The sequence below is a fragment of the Scyliorhinus canicula genome, chromosome 1 (assembly GCF_902713615.1).
Source record: "Scyliorhinus canicula chromosome 1, sScyCan1.1, whole genome shotgun sequence".
Lineage (NCBI taxonomy): Eukaryota > Metazoa > Chordata > Chondrichthyes > Carcharhiniformes > Scyliorhinidae > Scyliorhinus > Scyliorhinus canicula.
Genome location: NC_052146.1, coordinates 219,529,668 through 219,544,577, shown reverse-complemented (window position 1 = coordinate 219,544,577; position 14,910 = coordinate 219,529,668). Strand labels below are relative to the sequence as shown.

The 14,910-nt window shown below is 47.4% G+C and overlaps 1 protein-coding gene across 1 annotated transcript in view; it reads right to left on the bottom strand.

Annotated features, from left to right (window-relative positions):
- The window catches only part of utrn (utrophin), a 560,528-nt gene that overhangs the window by 470,397 nt on the left and 75,221 nt on the right, over window positions 1–14,910 (bottom strand). Inside the window, 1 exon segment of the mRNA XM_038808060.1 lies at window positions 2,731–2,808. Coding sequence (XP_038663988.1) covers window positions 2,731–2,808 — 78 coding nt within the window.

Genomic DNA, 14,910 nt, shown 5'->3' with positions numbered 1-14,910 from the left:
CTATCCAATGCGGAGCGTGGTCGGAGATTGCAATGGCCGAATACTCGGCCTCCTCCACTCTCGGAATCAGTCCCCTACTCGCCACGAAGAAATCTATCCGAGAGTAGACCCTATGTACGTGGGAGAAGAAAGAGTACTCGCGTGCCCTTGGCCTCACAAACCTCCATGGATCGACTCCACCCATCTGATCCATAAACCCTCTCAGTACCTTGGCCGCCGCCGGCCTCCTACCCGTCCTAGAGCTGGACCGATCCAGTGAAGGATCCAACACCGTATTAAAGTCCCCCCCATGATCAGACCTCCCGCCTCCAGATCCGTGATCCGTCCCAACATACGCCTCATAAAGCCCGCATCGTCCCAATTTGGGGCATACACACTAGCCAGTACCACCTTCTCTCCTTGTAGCCTGCCCCTAACCATCACATACCTACCCCCCTTATCCGGCACCACCTCCAATGCCTCAAACAACACATTTTTCCCCACCAGAATCGCCACTCCCCGGTTCCTCACATCCAACCCCGAGTGGAAAACCTGCCCCACCCATCCCTTCCTCAGGCGGACCTGGTCCGCCACCCTCAGGTGGGTCTCCTGAAGCATTGCCACATCCGCCTTTAGCCCCTTCAGGTGAGCCAGTACCCTCGACCGCTTCACCGGCCCATTCAACCCTCTCACATTCCAGGTGACCAACCGGATCAGAGGGCGTCCCGCCCCCCTCCCCCGTCGGCTAGCCATAGCCCGTCGACTGCCCGCCCCAGGCCAGCACCCCCTGCTCGACCCCGTCCCCATAGCAACAACCCCTCACCTCTGTCCCCCCCAGCCCCCACCAGCTCCTTCTTGACCCTACCAGCAGCAACCCGGTATTCCCCTTTCCCCCCTCCCTTCCCCCCCAGGCTAGGAACCCTCCCAGCCGCGAACCGTCCTCCATTGTACTTCCGTGGGTCAGCTAACTTCTGCTGACCCCGGAAACTCCCGCCAATAGCCCGACCCCTCCCGAAGTGGGATCATCTCCCAATCTATCCCTCCTCCTGGCACTGCTCCAGCGCGGGGAAGAACCAGTTAAGGCCCCGCCTCCCCCGTCACCGTCTCCACCCCCCAGCCCCGCAGAGCGGGAAACCAGAGGAAAGCCCGCGCTTTCGCCCTGCCCCACCACACCTTTCTGACGCAGCTCCCAAATATCAGCCCCCCTCCATACCCCCATTCCGACATAGAATACAACAGACCCCCCCGACCCTCCCCTCAAGATACACAGCCCAAACAATGCCCCACAGCACAAAAACAAAAACATAACAGAACAACCCCTCCGTAAATAACCATATCAAAATTGCAAAAGTATTAAAACAAGAAGAAAAAAACAGAAGAAAAAGAGAACACAGCAACAGCAGAATCCAGCACTAATATCTTACAGCCGACCTCGCAACCCCCAACCCCTAGTTCAAGTCCAGTTTCTCCGTCCGCACGAAGGCCCACGCCTCCTCCGGGGAATCGAAATAATGGTGCCGGTCCAAATAAGTTACCCACAGGCGCGCGGGCTGCAACATTCCGAACTTTATCTTTTTTCTATAAAGCACCTCTTTCGTCCGATTAAATCCGGACCGCCGCTTAGCCACCTCCGCACTCCAGTCCTGGTAGATCCGCACTACCCCATTCTCCCAATTGCTGCTCTTCACCTTCTTGGCCCAGCGCAGCACGCACTCCCGATCACTGAACCGGTGGAACCTCACCAGCACCGCACGCGGGGGTTCATCTTCCTTGGGCCTCCTGGCCAGCACCCTGTGCGCTCCCTCCAGCTCCAAGGGCAGATGGAGAGACCCGGCCCCCACTAGCGAATTCAGCAATACAGCCACATAGGCTGTCAGGTCCGATCCCTCTAGCCCCTCCGCAAGGCCCAAGATCCGCAGGTTTTTCCGCCTCATGCGGTGATCCAGCTCCTCGAAGCGTTCCTGCCACTTCTTGTGGAGTGCTTCGTGCCCCTCCACCTTACTCACGAGGACCACGGCCTCCTCCTCTCGTTCAACGGCCTGCGTCTGCAACTTCTTGATGGCAGGACCCTGGGTGGACTGAATCTCTGACAGCCGTCTGTTTGTTTCCTGCAGAGAGCTCAGTACTTCATCCTTGAATTCTTTAAAGCAGCGCAGGAGATCAGTTTGTTGTTTCTGGGCCCAGAGTCTCCATTCCTCTAGAGCTCTGTCGGCGGCCATCTTGGATCCCTTCCCCCGTTTTTTTCTGAGGAGCTGCTGCTGTTTTTTTCCCCCTTTCCACTCCGAGTTCGAGGCATGGACTGCAGGGAAAGTCGTTCAGCACACCTTCCCCCACCGGGAGACGTCGAAAAATTTCCGTTTTGGGCTCTCAAAAGAGACGAAAAATCTCTTTAAAACGGGAGCTCCCAAATGTGTGGCTTACTGCTCCATCATAGCCACCGGAAGTCCACATGAACAAATCTTGACCTTCAGATTTAGGCTTTATCCACCAATTCGGCCACAATTCTAAAAAACAATCCTTTTCAAACCTCCTGAGACTACAATCGTCAAATGACAAAGCGAAATAAGACTTAGTTGCTCAGACTTGAGTTTTGAGGCCACAAGTCTGGACACCTTACATTGTAAATCATGTAAAAAGGGAATTTTCAAAAATTACCTCATCCTGAAAAAGTTGCATCATATAAAATGTATCCAAAATTTGAAAGGTTAATAAGGATGCTTCGTAAGACAAAGATTATACAAACCAACTCACATTATTCTGCTGTAGCACGTGCAGTGCTCGGGTAACATTGTTGAGAGCATGTACTCTGCTGATGCCACGTTCTTTAGTCTGTTGGAGAAAAGAGAAATCTTAAAAAAGAAACATACCAAATTGTAGTGGAAGCCATGAAAGGATTTAAGCAAATTGCAAATTAAACTCAGTCAATAAGCTATGATTACCAAACTTGTTCCTGTAATTATACTGCAGAAAGAGGCACGCAGACACCAGACTATGTCGGAGTAAGACATTGATGGAGTGAGATGTTGGGAATTTGATTCAGATGGGAATTTCTGGTGAACTCTTCTCAACTTCAAATTTAGATTAAGAATTACATTCTTATTTTCAAACATTTAATAGTTGAAAAGCCTAGTTAAAAAGGGCGCTGCCTGAAGTGGCAGTTATCTGTCAATCAGCTGAACATAGTTACAAACATACGAACTAGGAGAGGTAAGTCATTCGGCCTCTTGAGCCCTGCTCTGCCATTCAATAAGAGCATGGTTTATCAGTTTGTTTTTTTGAATTCCACATTACCATCTACCCCGATAACCTTTGATTCCTTCGACTGATACGAATATCTACCATTGCCTTCCACTGCCTTTTGAGGCAGAGAATTCCAACGCCGCACAACCTTGAGATAAAATATTCTCCTTACCTCTGTCCTATATTGGAAACCCTCAAGTTTAAAACAGTAGCCCCTAGTTCTAATTCACCCAGTGGCATAGTGGTATCGTAACTGGACTAGCAATTCAGAGACCCAGGTTTGGGGTCCTGGGTTCAAATCCCATCATAACTTAGGGTAAAATTTGCTTTAAAAAAAATCAGCAATTTAAAAAAAAGTCTAATGATGACCATGAAACTATTGCAGATTGTCACAAAAAACCCATCTGGTTCACCGATGTCCTTCAAGGAAAGCAATCTGCTGCCCCTACCCGGTCTGGCCTACATGTGACTCTAGAGCCACACATCGATGCGGTTGACTCTTAACTGCCCCCCCCCCCCCCCCCCACTGAAATGGTTTAGCAGGCCACTCAGTTCAAGGGCAATTAGGGATGGGCAACAAATGCTAGCCCAGCTAGTGACGGCCACATTCCAAGAACAATTTTTTTTTTTTTTAAACAAGAAACATTCCCTCCACGTCCACCTTGTCAAGCGCATTCAGGATCTTGTATACTTCATCAAATCAATAAAGTTCTAAACTTTATGGAAATAAGCCCAGTCTGTACAACCTATCCTCATAACAGAACTGGCTCATTCCAGGAATCAATCTAGTAAACCTCCTCTGAACCATCTCCAAAGCATTTGCAAGCTTCCTTAAATAGAGACAAAAACAGCACACAATTTTCGAGATGTGATCTTACCAATGCCCTGCATAACTGAAGCTTAACATTCTTATTTTTATGTTCAATTCCTCTTGTAATAAAGGATAGCTTTCCATTAGCCTTATTTATTACTTGCTGCACCTGCATACTAATTTTTATGACTCACGCAGAATACCTCGATCCCTCTGCATCTCCGAATTCAGCAACCATTCTCCATTTAAGTAGTACTTTGCTTTTTATTCTTCCTGTCAAAGTGAACACCTTCACATTTTCCTAGGAAGTCATAGTCAGAGTTTTACAACACAGAAAGAGGCCCTTCGGCACATCGTGTCTATGCCGGCCATCAAGCACCTATCTATAATAATCCCACTTTCCAGAATGAAGTCCATCAAGATATGGACACTTGTCAGCCCACAGCTCCATCAGTTTGCTCAGTACAGCTGCACGAGTGATTTAATTCCACCTGAACCGTAGCCTTGTATGCTATGGCATTTCAAGTGGTCATTTAAATGCTCCTTAAATTTTGAGAGGGTTCCCATCTCGACCACCCTTTAATGGCAGTGAGTTCCAGATTCCCACCACCCTCTGGGTGAAAAAGTTCTTCCTTACGTCCCCTCTAAATGTCCTGCCCCTTAGCATAAAACTATACCCTCTGGTTATTGACCCCACTACGAAGAGGGAGAGTTTCTTCCTATCTATATCCCTCATAATTTTATACACTTCAATCAGGTTCCCCCTCAGGCTTCTCTGCTCTAAAACAACCCCAGCCTAGCCAGCCTCTCTTCATAACTGAAATGCTCCAGCTCAGGCAACATCCTGGTGAATCTCCTCTGCATCCTCTCGAATGCAAACATAGCCATCCAATAGTGGGGCGACCAGAACTGCACACTGTGCTCAAACTGTGACCTATCGAACATTTTATATAGCTCACAATAAAATACTCCATCTGCTCACTCACTAAACCAATCTAAACCCATCAGCAAACTCTATTTCCTGTTCACAACATATTCTCCTACCTTTCTTTGTGTCATCTGAAATCTTATCTACCATGCCTTCACTCCACTCATCTAAGTCAAGGATAGAAATTGTAAAAGGTTGATGCCCCAAACAGATCCCGGCAGGACTCCAGTTATCACATCCTGCCAGTCAGACAAGGACCCATTTATGTATACTCTCTCTTTTCTGCCAGCCAGCCAAACTTGTATCCATGCTAATATATTACCCCTACACCATAAGCTTTTGTTTTTTTCAATAACCTTTGAGGTGGCACCTTACCAACTGCCTTCTTGAAATCCAAGTCCAGCACGTCTACAGGCTCTCTTTTATCCACTGTGCATTTTACTTCAAAGAACTCCAATAAATTGGTTAAACATGATTTCCCTTTTATAAAACCATGCTGACTCTTCCTAATTTGCTTGAGTTTCTCCAAGTCCCCAGCTATAACCTCCTTAATGATCAATCCTATCACCTTCCCCACAAAACACATCAAGCTAACTGGCCTAGTTTCCCTTTTTCTGCCTCCCTCTCTTCTAAATCCTGAACCCCTGAACCAAGGTCCAACTCTAACTAATGTACCAATGCCATCCTTGATCAACAATGCAACCCCTCTTGAATGTCAGATAGCTCTACAGGATCAATCCTTGTCATCCTGCAGCCATGTCTCTGTCATGGCCATCCAATATTTACTTCAATGCACACTGTCCATTCATTTACTTTGTTATGAATGCTGCGCCACATTAGTTTAAACCCTCCCCAACAGCATGAGCAAACACTCCCCCTAGGACATTGGAACCGGTTCTGGGGGAGGTGGGACCAGTAGAAATCAGGCGGTCTGCACTTGGGCAGGACCGGAACCAATGTCCTACGGGCAGTGTTTGCACGTGCTGTTAGGGAGGGTTTAAATTAATGTGGCAGGGGAGTGGGGACCGATGCGGGAAGTCAGAGGGAAGTACGGTGGGGACAGAAACAAAAGGCAGTAAGGGAAAAGTGGAAGACAGAGAAACCAAAGACAAAAATCAAAAAAGACCACATTACATCATAATTCTAAAAGGGCAATAAATTAAAAACAAAAGAAGCCTGAAGGTTCTGGGTCTCAAGCGAGGAGCATTTGCAATAAGGTTGATGAATTAACTGTGCAGGCAATCATTAATGGACATGATGCAATTGGGATCACAGAGACCTGGCTCCAGGGTGACCAAGGATGGGAACTCACCATCCAAGGGTATTCAATATTCAGGAAATATAGAAGGGAAGGAAAGGGAGGTGGGGTAGTGTTGCTGGTTAAAGAAGAGATTAATGCAATTGCAAGGAAGGACATTAGCCTGGACAATGTGGAATCTGTAAGGGTGGAGCTGTGGAACGCCAAAGGCAAAAACCATTAGTGGGAGTTGTGTACAGACCACCAAACAGTAGTTGTGAAGTTAGGGATGGCGTCAAACAAGAAATTAGAGATGCATGCAGTAAGGGTACAGCAGTTATCATGGGTAACTTCAATCTGCATACTGATTGGGCTAATCAAACTGGCATCAATGCAATGGAAGGATGATTTCCTGGAACGTACAAGGTATGGCTTTCTCGACCAATATGTTGAGGAACCAACTAGAGAGGGGGATCCTAGATTGGGCATTATGCAATGAGTGAGGATTAATTAGCAACGTTGCGATGCAAGACCCTTTAGGGAATGGTTACCATAATATGGTAGATTATTCATTGAGATGGAGAGTGGCACAGTTAAGTCTGAGGCCAGGGTCCTTAACTTAAAGAAAGTTAACTTTAATGGTATAAGACATGCATTGGCCAGGATAAGCTGGCAAAAGATACTTAAGGGGTTGACAGTGGATAGGTAATGGCAGACATTTAAAGAACACATGGATGAACTTCAACTATTGTACATCCCTGTCTGGCACAAAAGTAAGAGGGGGAAGGTGGCTCAACCATGGACAACAAGGAAAATCAAGAATAGTGTTAAAGCCAAAGAGGCGGCAAAACGTATATATACTTTCAAAAGGATTTTGGCAAGGTCCCACATGAGAGATTAGTGAGGAAAAGTAAGGTTCATGGTATTGCGGGTAATGAATTAAGTGGATAGAGAACTTGTCGGTGGACAGGAAGCAGAGAGTGGGAATAAACAAGTCTTTTTCAGAGTGGGGTACCGCTCCAGAGTGGGCTCTGGACCCCAGCTGTTCACAGTATGCATTAATGATTTGGAAGAAATTGCATGCAATATCTCCAAATTTGCAGACGACACAAAGCTGGGTGGCAGTGTGTGCTGTGAGGAGGATGCAAAGAGGCTGCAGTGTGACTTGGACAGGCTGGCTTATTATTTGGCAAATGGTACTTCCGCTTGTGATCATGGAGTGATTGGTCATGTAAAGGGCTGTTCCTGTTCAAAGTCACAGAAAGGGCTCTTTTTACCCAGATCCAGGTGGAATTTTGATGAAAAGGCGCAGGTGAATGTTAGAGGAGTAGTTTACCCCTGGAATGGTATGTCTTCTGATCACCGGACCCGGCAGAAAACAGTGAGAGGTTTGGCTGTAAAGTTGGAACAGTCTTGTGCTTCACAGACAGTCTCTTCCAGCATGCAGGCGGGGGAGGGGCAAGCTGTAAGGTCCCAGATACAGGGACTAATGATTTATCAAGGAAGAATTCCATAAACAGAGGAAAGAACGGCATGAGGATCATGCAACGGCCATTGCAGAACCAGTGCCACCCCTGAATAGGAGTTTGGAGCGGATGGAGAGGTGTTTGGAGGTGCAGGGGTCACAGATTCGGGAGATTGAAGCAGTGATCTCGGACCACAGCGATCGTGTGGTGGCTCTGGAGGCAGAGTGGGGCTCCTGGTGGACCTGTGTAAAACACTGAGGGCAAAGGTTGAGGAGCAGGAGAATACCTCGAGAAGACAGAACCTGCAAATAGTGGGTCTGCCTGAAGGAGTGGAAGGTGTGAGTGCCACGAGGTACGTCTCAAAGATGCTGGCGGGACTGGTGGCAGAAGGGGTGCTGGATACGGCAACTGAAGTGGACCGAGCGCATAGGCCTCTGAAGCAAAAGCCTAGAGCTGGGGAGCCGCCACGGGCGGTGATCGTGAGACTCCATAAATTTGAGGAGAAAGAGAAAATTCTACGGTGGGCCAGGGAGAAGCGTAACTGTGACTGGGAAGAAAATAACATCCTGATTTATCAGGACATTGGAGCAGAGTTGGCAAAACGGCAGGCAGGTTTCAACAAGGCCACGGCAGTGCTGTTCCGGCGGCAGATCAGGTTTGGGGTGCTCTACCCGGCAAAATTATGATGACGTTCGGAGGCCGAGAGTATTATTTCGAGACCCCAGAAGTGGCCGAAGACTTCATTAGGGAGCATAAACTGGGGGGAGAACGGAGTGGACAATGCATGGGAACCGAGGTGCTGGTCAGGAGCATGTTTGAAGTGGGTGTAGGGATTGGGGGATTGTCGCCTTTTTTTGTGGGAGGGGGTCTGTTGAATTTTGAGATTGTAAGGAGTTGTTGGGGTGAAAAGTTTATATGGGGATGGATGTCTCCCCCCCCCCCTCCCTCCTGTTTTATGGGACTGTTTGTGTTTAAGATGTTTATTTGTTTTTGGAGACGGCTAAATGGAGTTCGAAGAAGTCCTTGTTTGGGTGGGGGAGGATAAGGCCAGCAGGAGGTCTTCTTCTTTGAACTGAGGAGTGGGGGGGGGGGGGTCATTAAGATGTGCCTTTGGGCAGGGGCAGCCTCGCTAGCAGATTGCACTGGTGAACAGAAGTGAGGTGGTGGGGGAGAAGGCCAAGAGGGGTGGCCGGGGGAAAAGGGAAGGGGAAAAGCGGGGGGGGGGGGGATTCGAAGGTTGGTAAAACCTGGCCTTACCGTGGACCGTCTGGGGACTAAATGGCCGGTTAAGAGGTCACAGGTGTTCGCGCATCTCAGGAGCTTGAAAGCGGGGGTTGTCTGTCTGCAGGAGACACACCTCCGTGTGAAGGACCAGGTTAGGTTATTGAAGGGGTGGGTCAGGCAGGTTTTTCACTTGGGGTTTGATTTGAAATCGAGGGGTGTGGCGATTTTCGGTCATAGCCAGGACAGTGGAGGAGGGAGTGGACCCGGACCCTTTGCTGGTGGTATTTGGGGTTTCAGAGAAGCCGGATCTCATGGAGAGGAGGAAGGCCGATGTCTTGGCCTTCGCCTCGCTGATTGCACAGCGACGAATCTTGCTGGAGTGGTGGTCGGCATCACCACCAGGGGTAGCAGCATGGTTGAGTGACCTGCATGACTTCCTACGGTTAGAGAAGATAAAGTATGAGTTAAGGGGCTCAGCAGGGGAGTTTAAGAAAAGGTGGGGGATGTTTGTGACCGCGTTTGAGGAGCTGTTCGTCGCATGGGGGTGAAAAAGGAGAAAAATCTGTACAAACTGGATGGTTGACTATTGGGAAGAAGGTTTCCTGGGGTGTATATTTGCTATAACCTACTTTGAAACAACTTTGAATAAAATGCGTTTTTTTAAAAATACTTGGCAAATGCAATATAATGTGCTAAATTTGAGGCTATCCACTTTGGTGGCAAAAACAGGAGGGCAGATTATTATCTGAATGGTGGCAGTTTAGGAAAAGGGGAAGTGCAACAAAATCTCGGTGTCATGGTGGAACTGACGGTTGGCATGTAGATACAGCAGGCGATGAGGAAAGCTAATGGTATGCTGGCCTTCATCGCGAGAGGATTTGAATATAGGAGTAGGGATGTCCTGCTGCAGTTATACAGCGCCTTGGCGAGGCTACACCTTGAATAGTGTGCACAGTTTTGGTCAAGTTTGAGGAAGGACATTCTTGCACTGAGGGCGTCCAGCGAAGGTTCACCAGACTAGTTCCCAGGATGGCAGGATTGGGCAGCACGGTGGCACAGTGGTAGCACTGCAACCTCAGGGCACAGAGGTCCCAGGTTCAATCCCGGCTCTGGATCACTGTCCGTGTGGAGTTTGTACATTCGCCCTGTGTTTGTATGGGTTTCACCCCACACCCCAAAAATGTGCAGGGTAGGTGGATTGGCCACGCTAAATTGCCCCTTCATTGGAAAAAATGAATTGGGTATTCTAAATTTATTTAAAAAATAGGATGGCAGGATTGACATTTGTAGAAAGACTAGATCAACTAGGCTTGTACTCACTTTAGTTAGAGAGGGAATCACATAGAGACATATCAGAATTTACAGTGCAGAAGGAGACCATTTGGCCCATCGAGTCCGCACTGGCCCTTAGGAAAGAGCGCACCACTTAAGCCCACCCCTCCACCCCCATCCCCGTAACCCAGCAACCCCACCTAACCATTTTGACACAAAGGGCAATTTATCATCGCCAATCCACCTAAACTGCACATCTTTGGACTGTGGGAGGAAATCCACACGGGGAGAACATGCAGACTCCCCACAGAGACCCAAGCCGGGAATCGAACCTGGGACCCTGGAGCTGTGAAGCAACTGTGCTAACCACTGTGCTATCTTGCTGCCCCCACTGTGCTGCTCTGGTGGGACTGGATAGGCTACATTCGGGAAGAATGTTCCCGATGTTGGGGACGTCCAGAACTAGGGGTCACAGTCTAAGAGGTAAGCCATTTAGGACTGAGATGAGGAAGAACGTCTTCTCTCAGAGTTGTGAACTTGTGGAATTCTCTACCACAGAAAGCTGTTGGGACCAGTTCATTGGATATATTCAAGAGGGAGCTGAACGTGTCCCTTGCAGTAAAAGGGATCAAGGGTTATGGAGAGAAAGCGGGAGTGGGATACTGAATTTGAATGATCAGCCATGATCATATTGAATGGTGGTGCAGGTTCAAAGGGCCAAATGGTCTCCTCCTGCATGTATTTTCTATGTATATATGCAAGAACACTTGCCTCACCACAGTTCTGGTGTAGACATCCCCAACGGTACAGCCCCTACTTTGCTCCCATACTAGTGCCAGTGGCCACAAAACAGAAGCCACTTCTCTCACACCAGTCTCTGAACCCATTATCTCTCTAGTCTTATTTGCCCGGTGCCAATTTGCACTAGGCTCAGCAAGTACAGAGATTATTGGTACCTATATAAATCATAATGACTGGATCCACTTCCACTGCAAGTGCCTCTCCAGTCCCGAGCAGACGTCCTGAACCCTGGCAGCGGATAGGCAACACAGCCTTCAGGAATCTCGCTCTTTGCTGGAGATAACAATGTCATTTCCCCTCACTATACTGTTCACTACTACCACTGCATTCCTATTTACTCCCCCTGCTTGAATAGCTCCTTGTACCATGGTGCCTTAGCCAGTCTGTTCATCCACCTTGCCAGCCTCGCTTTTGTCCACACAGGTCGTGAGCCCCTTAATCCTGTTTGACAATTGCAAACACTGAAGCTCCTCCACTACTGTCTGCGCAATCCCTTTACCTGTCCCACTCATGGTCACATCTTCTGTCCCTCATGGCTGAGCAAAACAATGACCCTTGTTTCAAAGAGGCGTGATCATCGTGCAGCTTAGATGGAGTGGACATGTTAATTCACCCCTTAATGTCCAATGGTTAAGTGGTGTGACAGGAATAGGGCAGGGGATTGGGCCTGGGTAGGCAGCTCTTTTGGAGGGTCGGTGCGGACTCGATGGGCTGAATGGCCTCCTTCTGCACGGTAGGGATGCTATGATTCTTTCTTCCGTGCACCAAATTCCCACAAGAACCTAAATTACTATTCGCTCAAATAGGTGTTAATTACTAGAACAGAAAGCTGAGCCAGCTGGTGATTTATCGGGAGCTCAATATAAGTAGAGAGGATGTAAAACCACATGCAGAAAGGAGCACACAGACACCAGACTGCGCCTGACTAAGAGACGAGATTGAATGAGGAGTTGAAATCTCTGGACTATTACCTGAGCCACATGCTACTGGCATAGGCTCAATAAAGATGAATGCGTGGATCAAAGATTGGTGTGGCTCCCACTTTCCCCAGTACTGGTGTCAATGCCCCATCAATGAATTTTGATAATGGGGCATTGACACCAGCACTGGGGAAAGTGGGAGCTGTACAGTTTGAATTGTCTACACTTGCACCATGCCGGAGCCAGTGTTCCAGTGAGTCATATAACTAGAGAAACTAAATTGAGGGTGGGAAAGGATCATGTCGAGTAAGATTGAGTAAATTATAGGGAAATGACAAGGCAATAGATTAAGGTAGCAATAAAAGAAATGATAATCATAATATGGCAGCAAGGGACAGCGATTGCAAACTTCCGAGTGAGCCAGTAGATAGGCCCAGAGTTTACAAAAACAGTGGAAAAAAAACAACAGATCTGAATTAACGGCTTTGTATCTGAACACCCGCATTCACAATAAAACTCATTTTCAGGCAGCAGAGAGCACGGGACCTGTGAGGGGCATTCTTCTGAGAGCAGAGGATATAGAGAGCGCAAGGCTCGGGGCCCTCAAGCACCTTCAAACTGCAGCGAGCACGGGACATGCAAGGGCATTCTTCTGAGAGCAGAGGATAAGGAGAGTGTGAGGCTCGGGACCCTGACTCACCTTCGGCAGTGGAGAGCACCAGACCTGCGAGGGACAGCGAGCGGAGTTAAAATATACAAGAGTAATGTCACAGAAAAGTGGTAAGCTGATTGGTTGGTGAGTAACTGATATTAGGGACCATCTTTAAACAGCTGAATCTTAAATGACTAATAAGATAACATTTAAGGGCAGCGCGGTGGCTCAGTGGTTTGCACTGCTGCCTCACGGCACCAAGGTCCCAGGTTCGATCCCGGCTCTGGTCACCGTCCGTGTGGAGTTGCACATTCTCCCAGTGTTTGCATGAGTTTCGCCCCCACAACCCAAAGATGTGCAGGCTAGGTGGATTGGCCATGCTAAATTGCCCCTTAATCGGAAAAAATGAATTGGGAACTCTATATTTATATTTTTTTAAATAAGATAACAATTAGGGAACAAAGCTAGGAGAATAAAGGAGTAGAGAATGAATCGAAGAGCAAAACCAGGTGGTTAAAAGACTGCAAAAAAGAGTACAGGGAACGTTTACATCGCTTGAGGAAATCTAAACAGCTGTTTGGGTGAGGGCAGATGGATGGGACCTTACTACTACAGGTCATAATTGTTAAGATATCATTCTGTGTTTCGATGTTCCTGAGAAATATATTCTATAATAACAGAGTGGAGAAGAAGGCACCTAGTTGATATTGTTTGACATGAAAATGATCAATTTAACTTAAAGGGGTAAGACATGGCAGGAGAGTTCCAAGCCATGGTCTGCTCATCTTGTTCCATGTGGGAGACCAGAAACATTTCTCCAGCTGCAGATACTGGAAGCCCAGGTTTTGGGGCTGGATGACATCTGGGGACACCGTGGCGCATCCGTGAGGCGGAGAGTACTGTAGATAGCACGAACAGAGAGATGGTCATATGGCAGGCGCAGACTCCAATAGCAGGAAGGGACAGGGTGACCACTAGGCAGAACAAGAAGTCTCGGCAGGCAGTGCAGAAATTTCCTGATGCTATTGCCCTGCAAAACTGATGTACCATTTTGGATATTGTTGAGAGAAATGTCCTTTCAGGGGACAACAGCAGCAATCAAATTCCTAGCACCACAGTTGGCTCTACTGCACAGGAGAGGAGCATAAGGCATAGAAATACAACAGTCATAGGGGTATCAATTGTATAGGGAACAGATAAACTTTTCTCTGGCTGCAAAAGAGATTCCAGGATGGTGTGTTGCCTAACATTGCAACGTTGAGTCTATAGTCATCCAGACTCAAAACATTCGCTCCCTTCTCTCTCCACAGATGCTGTCAGACCTGCTGTGATTGTCCAGTATTTTCTGGTTTCAGTATAAAGGTACAGTAGTTACTTAACATTCCTAAATATGATCAAACCAGTAAAAACTGCTCAAATGCTTCACCATGAGTCAAAATACGTGCAGGGTTCCGAAACTTTCCTTGCTTTAGCCATAAAACAGTTCCCATGGTTTTGCTTTAAATTCACTATCAATCTAGAACAAGTAATGAATCTGAGGTGATGAAATGGTAATCACACATGTCATCTGGTTTGGAAAAGTAAAGCTGAAGTCAGAAAAAAGTACAACAGGCACTGGAGAATTGTAAGAAAGCAAAGCAGATGCCTGTATAACTCGGATGAGCACAGTGAATACAGAAATTACCCAACTTTGAAACAGAATTACCAAATTGACTTTTTAAAAATAAGCAACAGGAAGCAGAGCTGCAAGTTCATTTTTTTTTTTTTTACAGCCAGGACAGACAGGGTGGGCTGAATAGCCCCTATCTGTGCTGTAATTTGTCTATGGTTCAATGATATGGGGTGATCCAACAGACTGAACTGTGGATGAGGCAGGGATCTGAATAGTTCCCGAGACGGAATTCCTATTCTTCTCCAGCCGATCGTGAGTATGTTTGTCCAATGCCTCAGAGGCAAGAAGAATAGACCACCAGTGCTCACTTGTTTAGATCCACACATGAAGAATGCTGTCTGAGATAGTATTGGAACCCACCAGGCCTTGAGAGAACTGAATTCCAGCAAAAAGCAGCACTTTCAGGACTGGAGCCGAAAAGAATAACTGAATGGACAAAAAAAATAAACAACTTGAGTGAAAAATAGTGAAAACATGACCAAACACTGAACCTGTCCCCAGTCATAGTACTCAGTATCAACTGGTCTTTGGAGAGGAAATCAACCAGGAATTATTTTTTCCTAACGGAGTGGATTTTTAAAAAAAGTTGAAGGTTTATCAGCCACAAAGCTGCCAAAGAAGAACTAGGCAACGTACCTCAATGACTGTCGTCAGGTGGGCTTGACATCGATTGTAGTGAGGTGTTTGAGAGGTTGGTCATGAGGCACA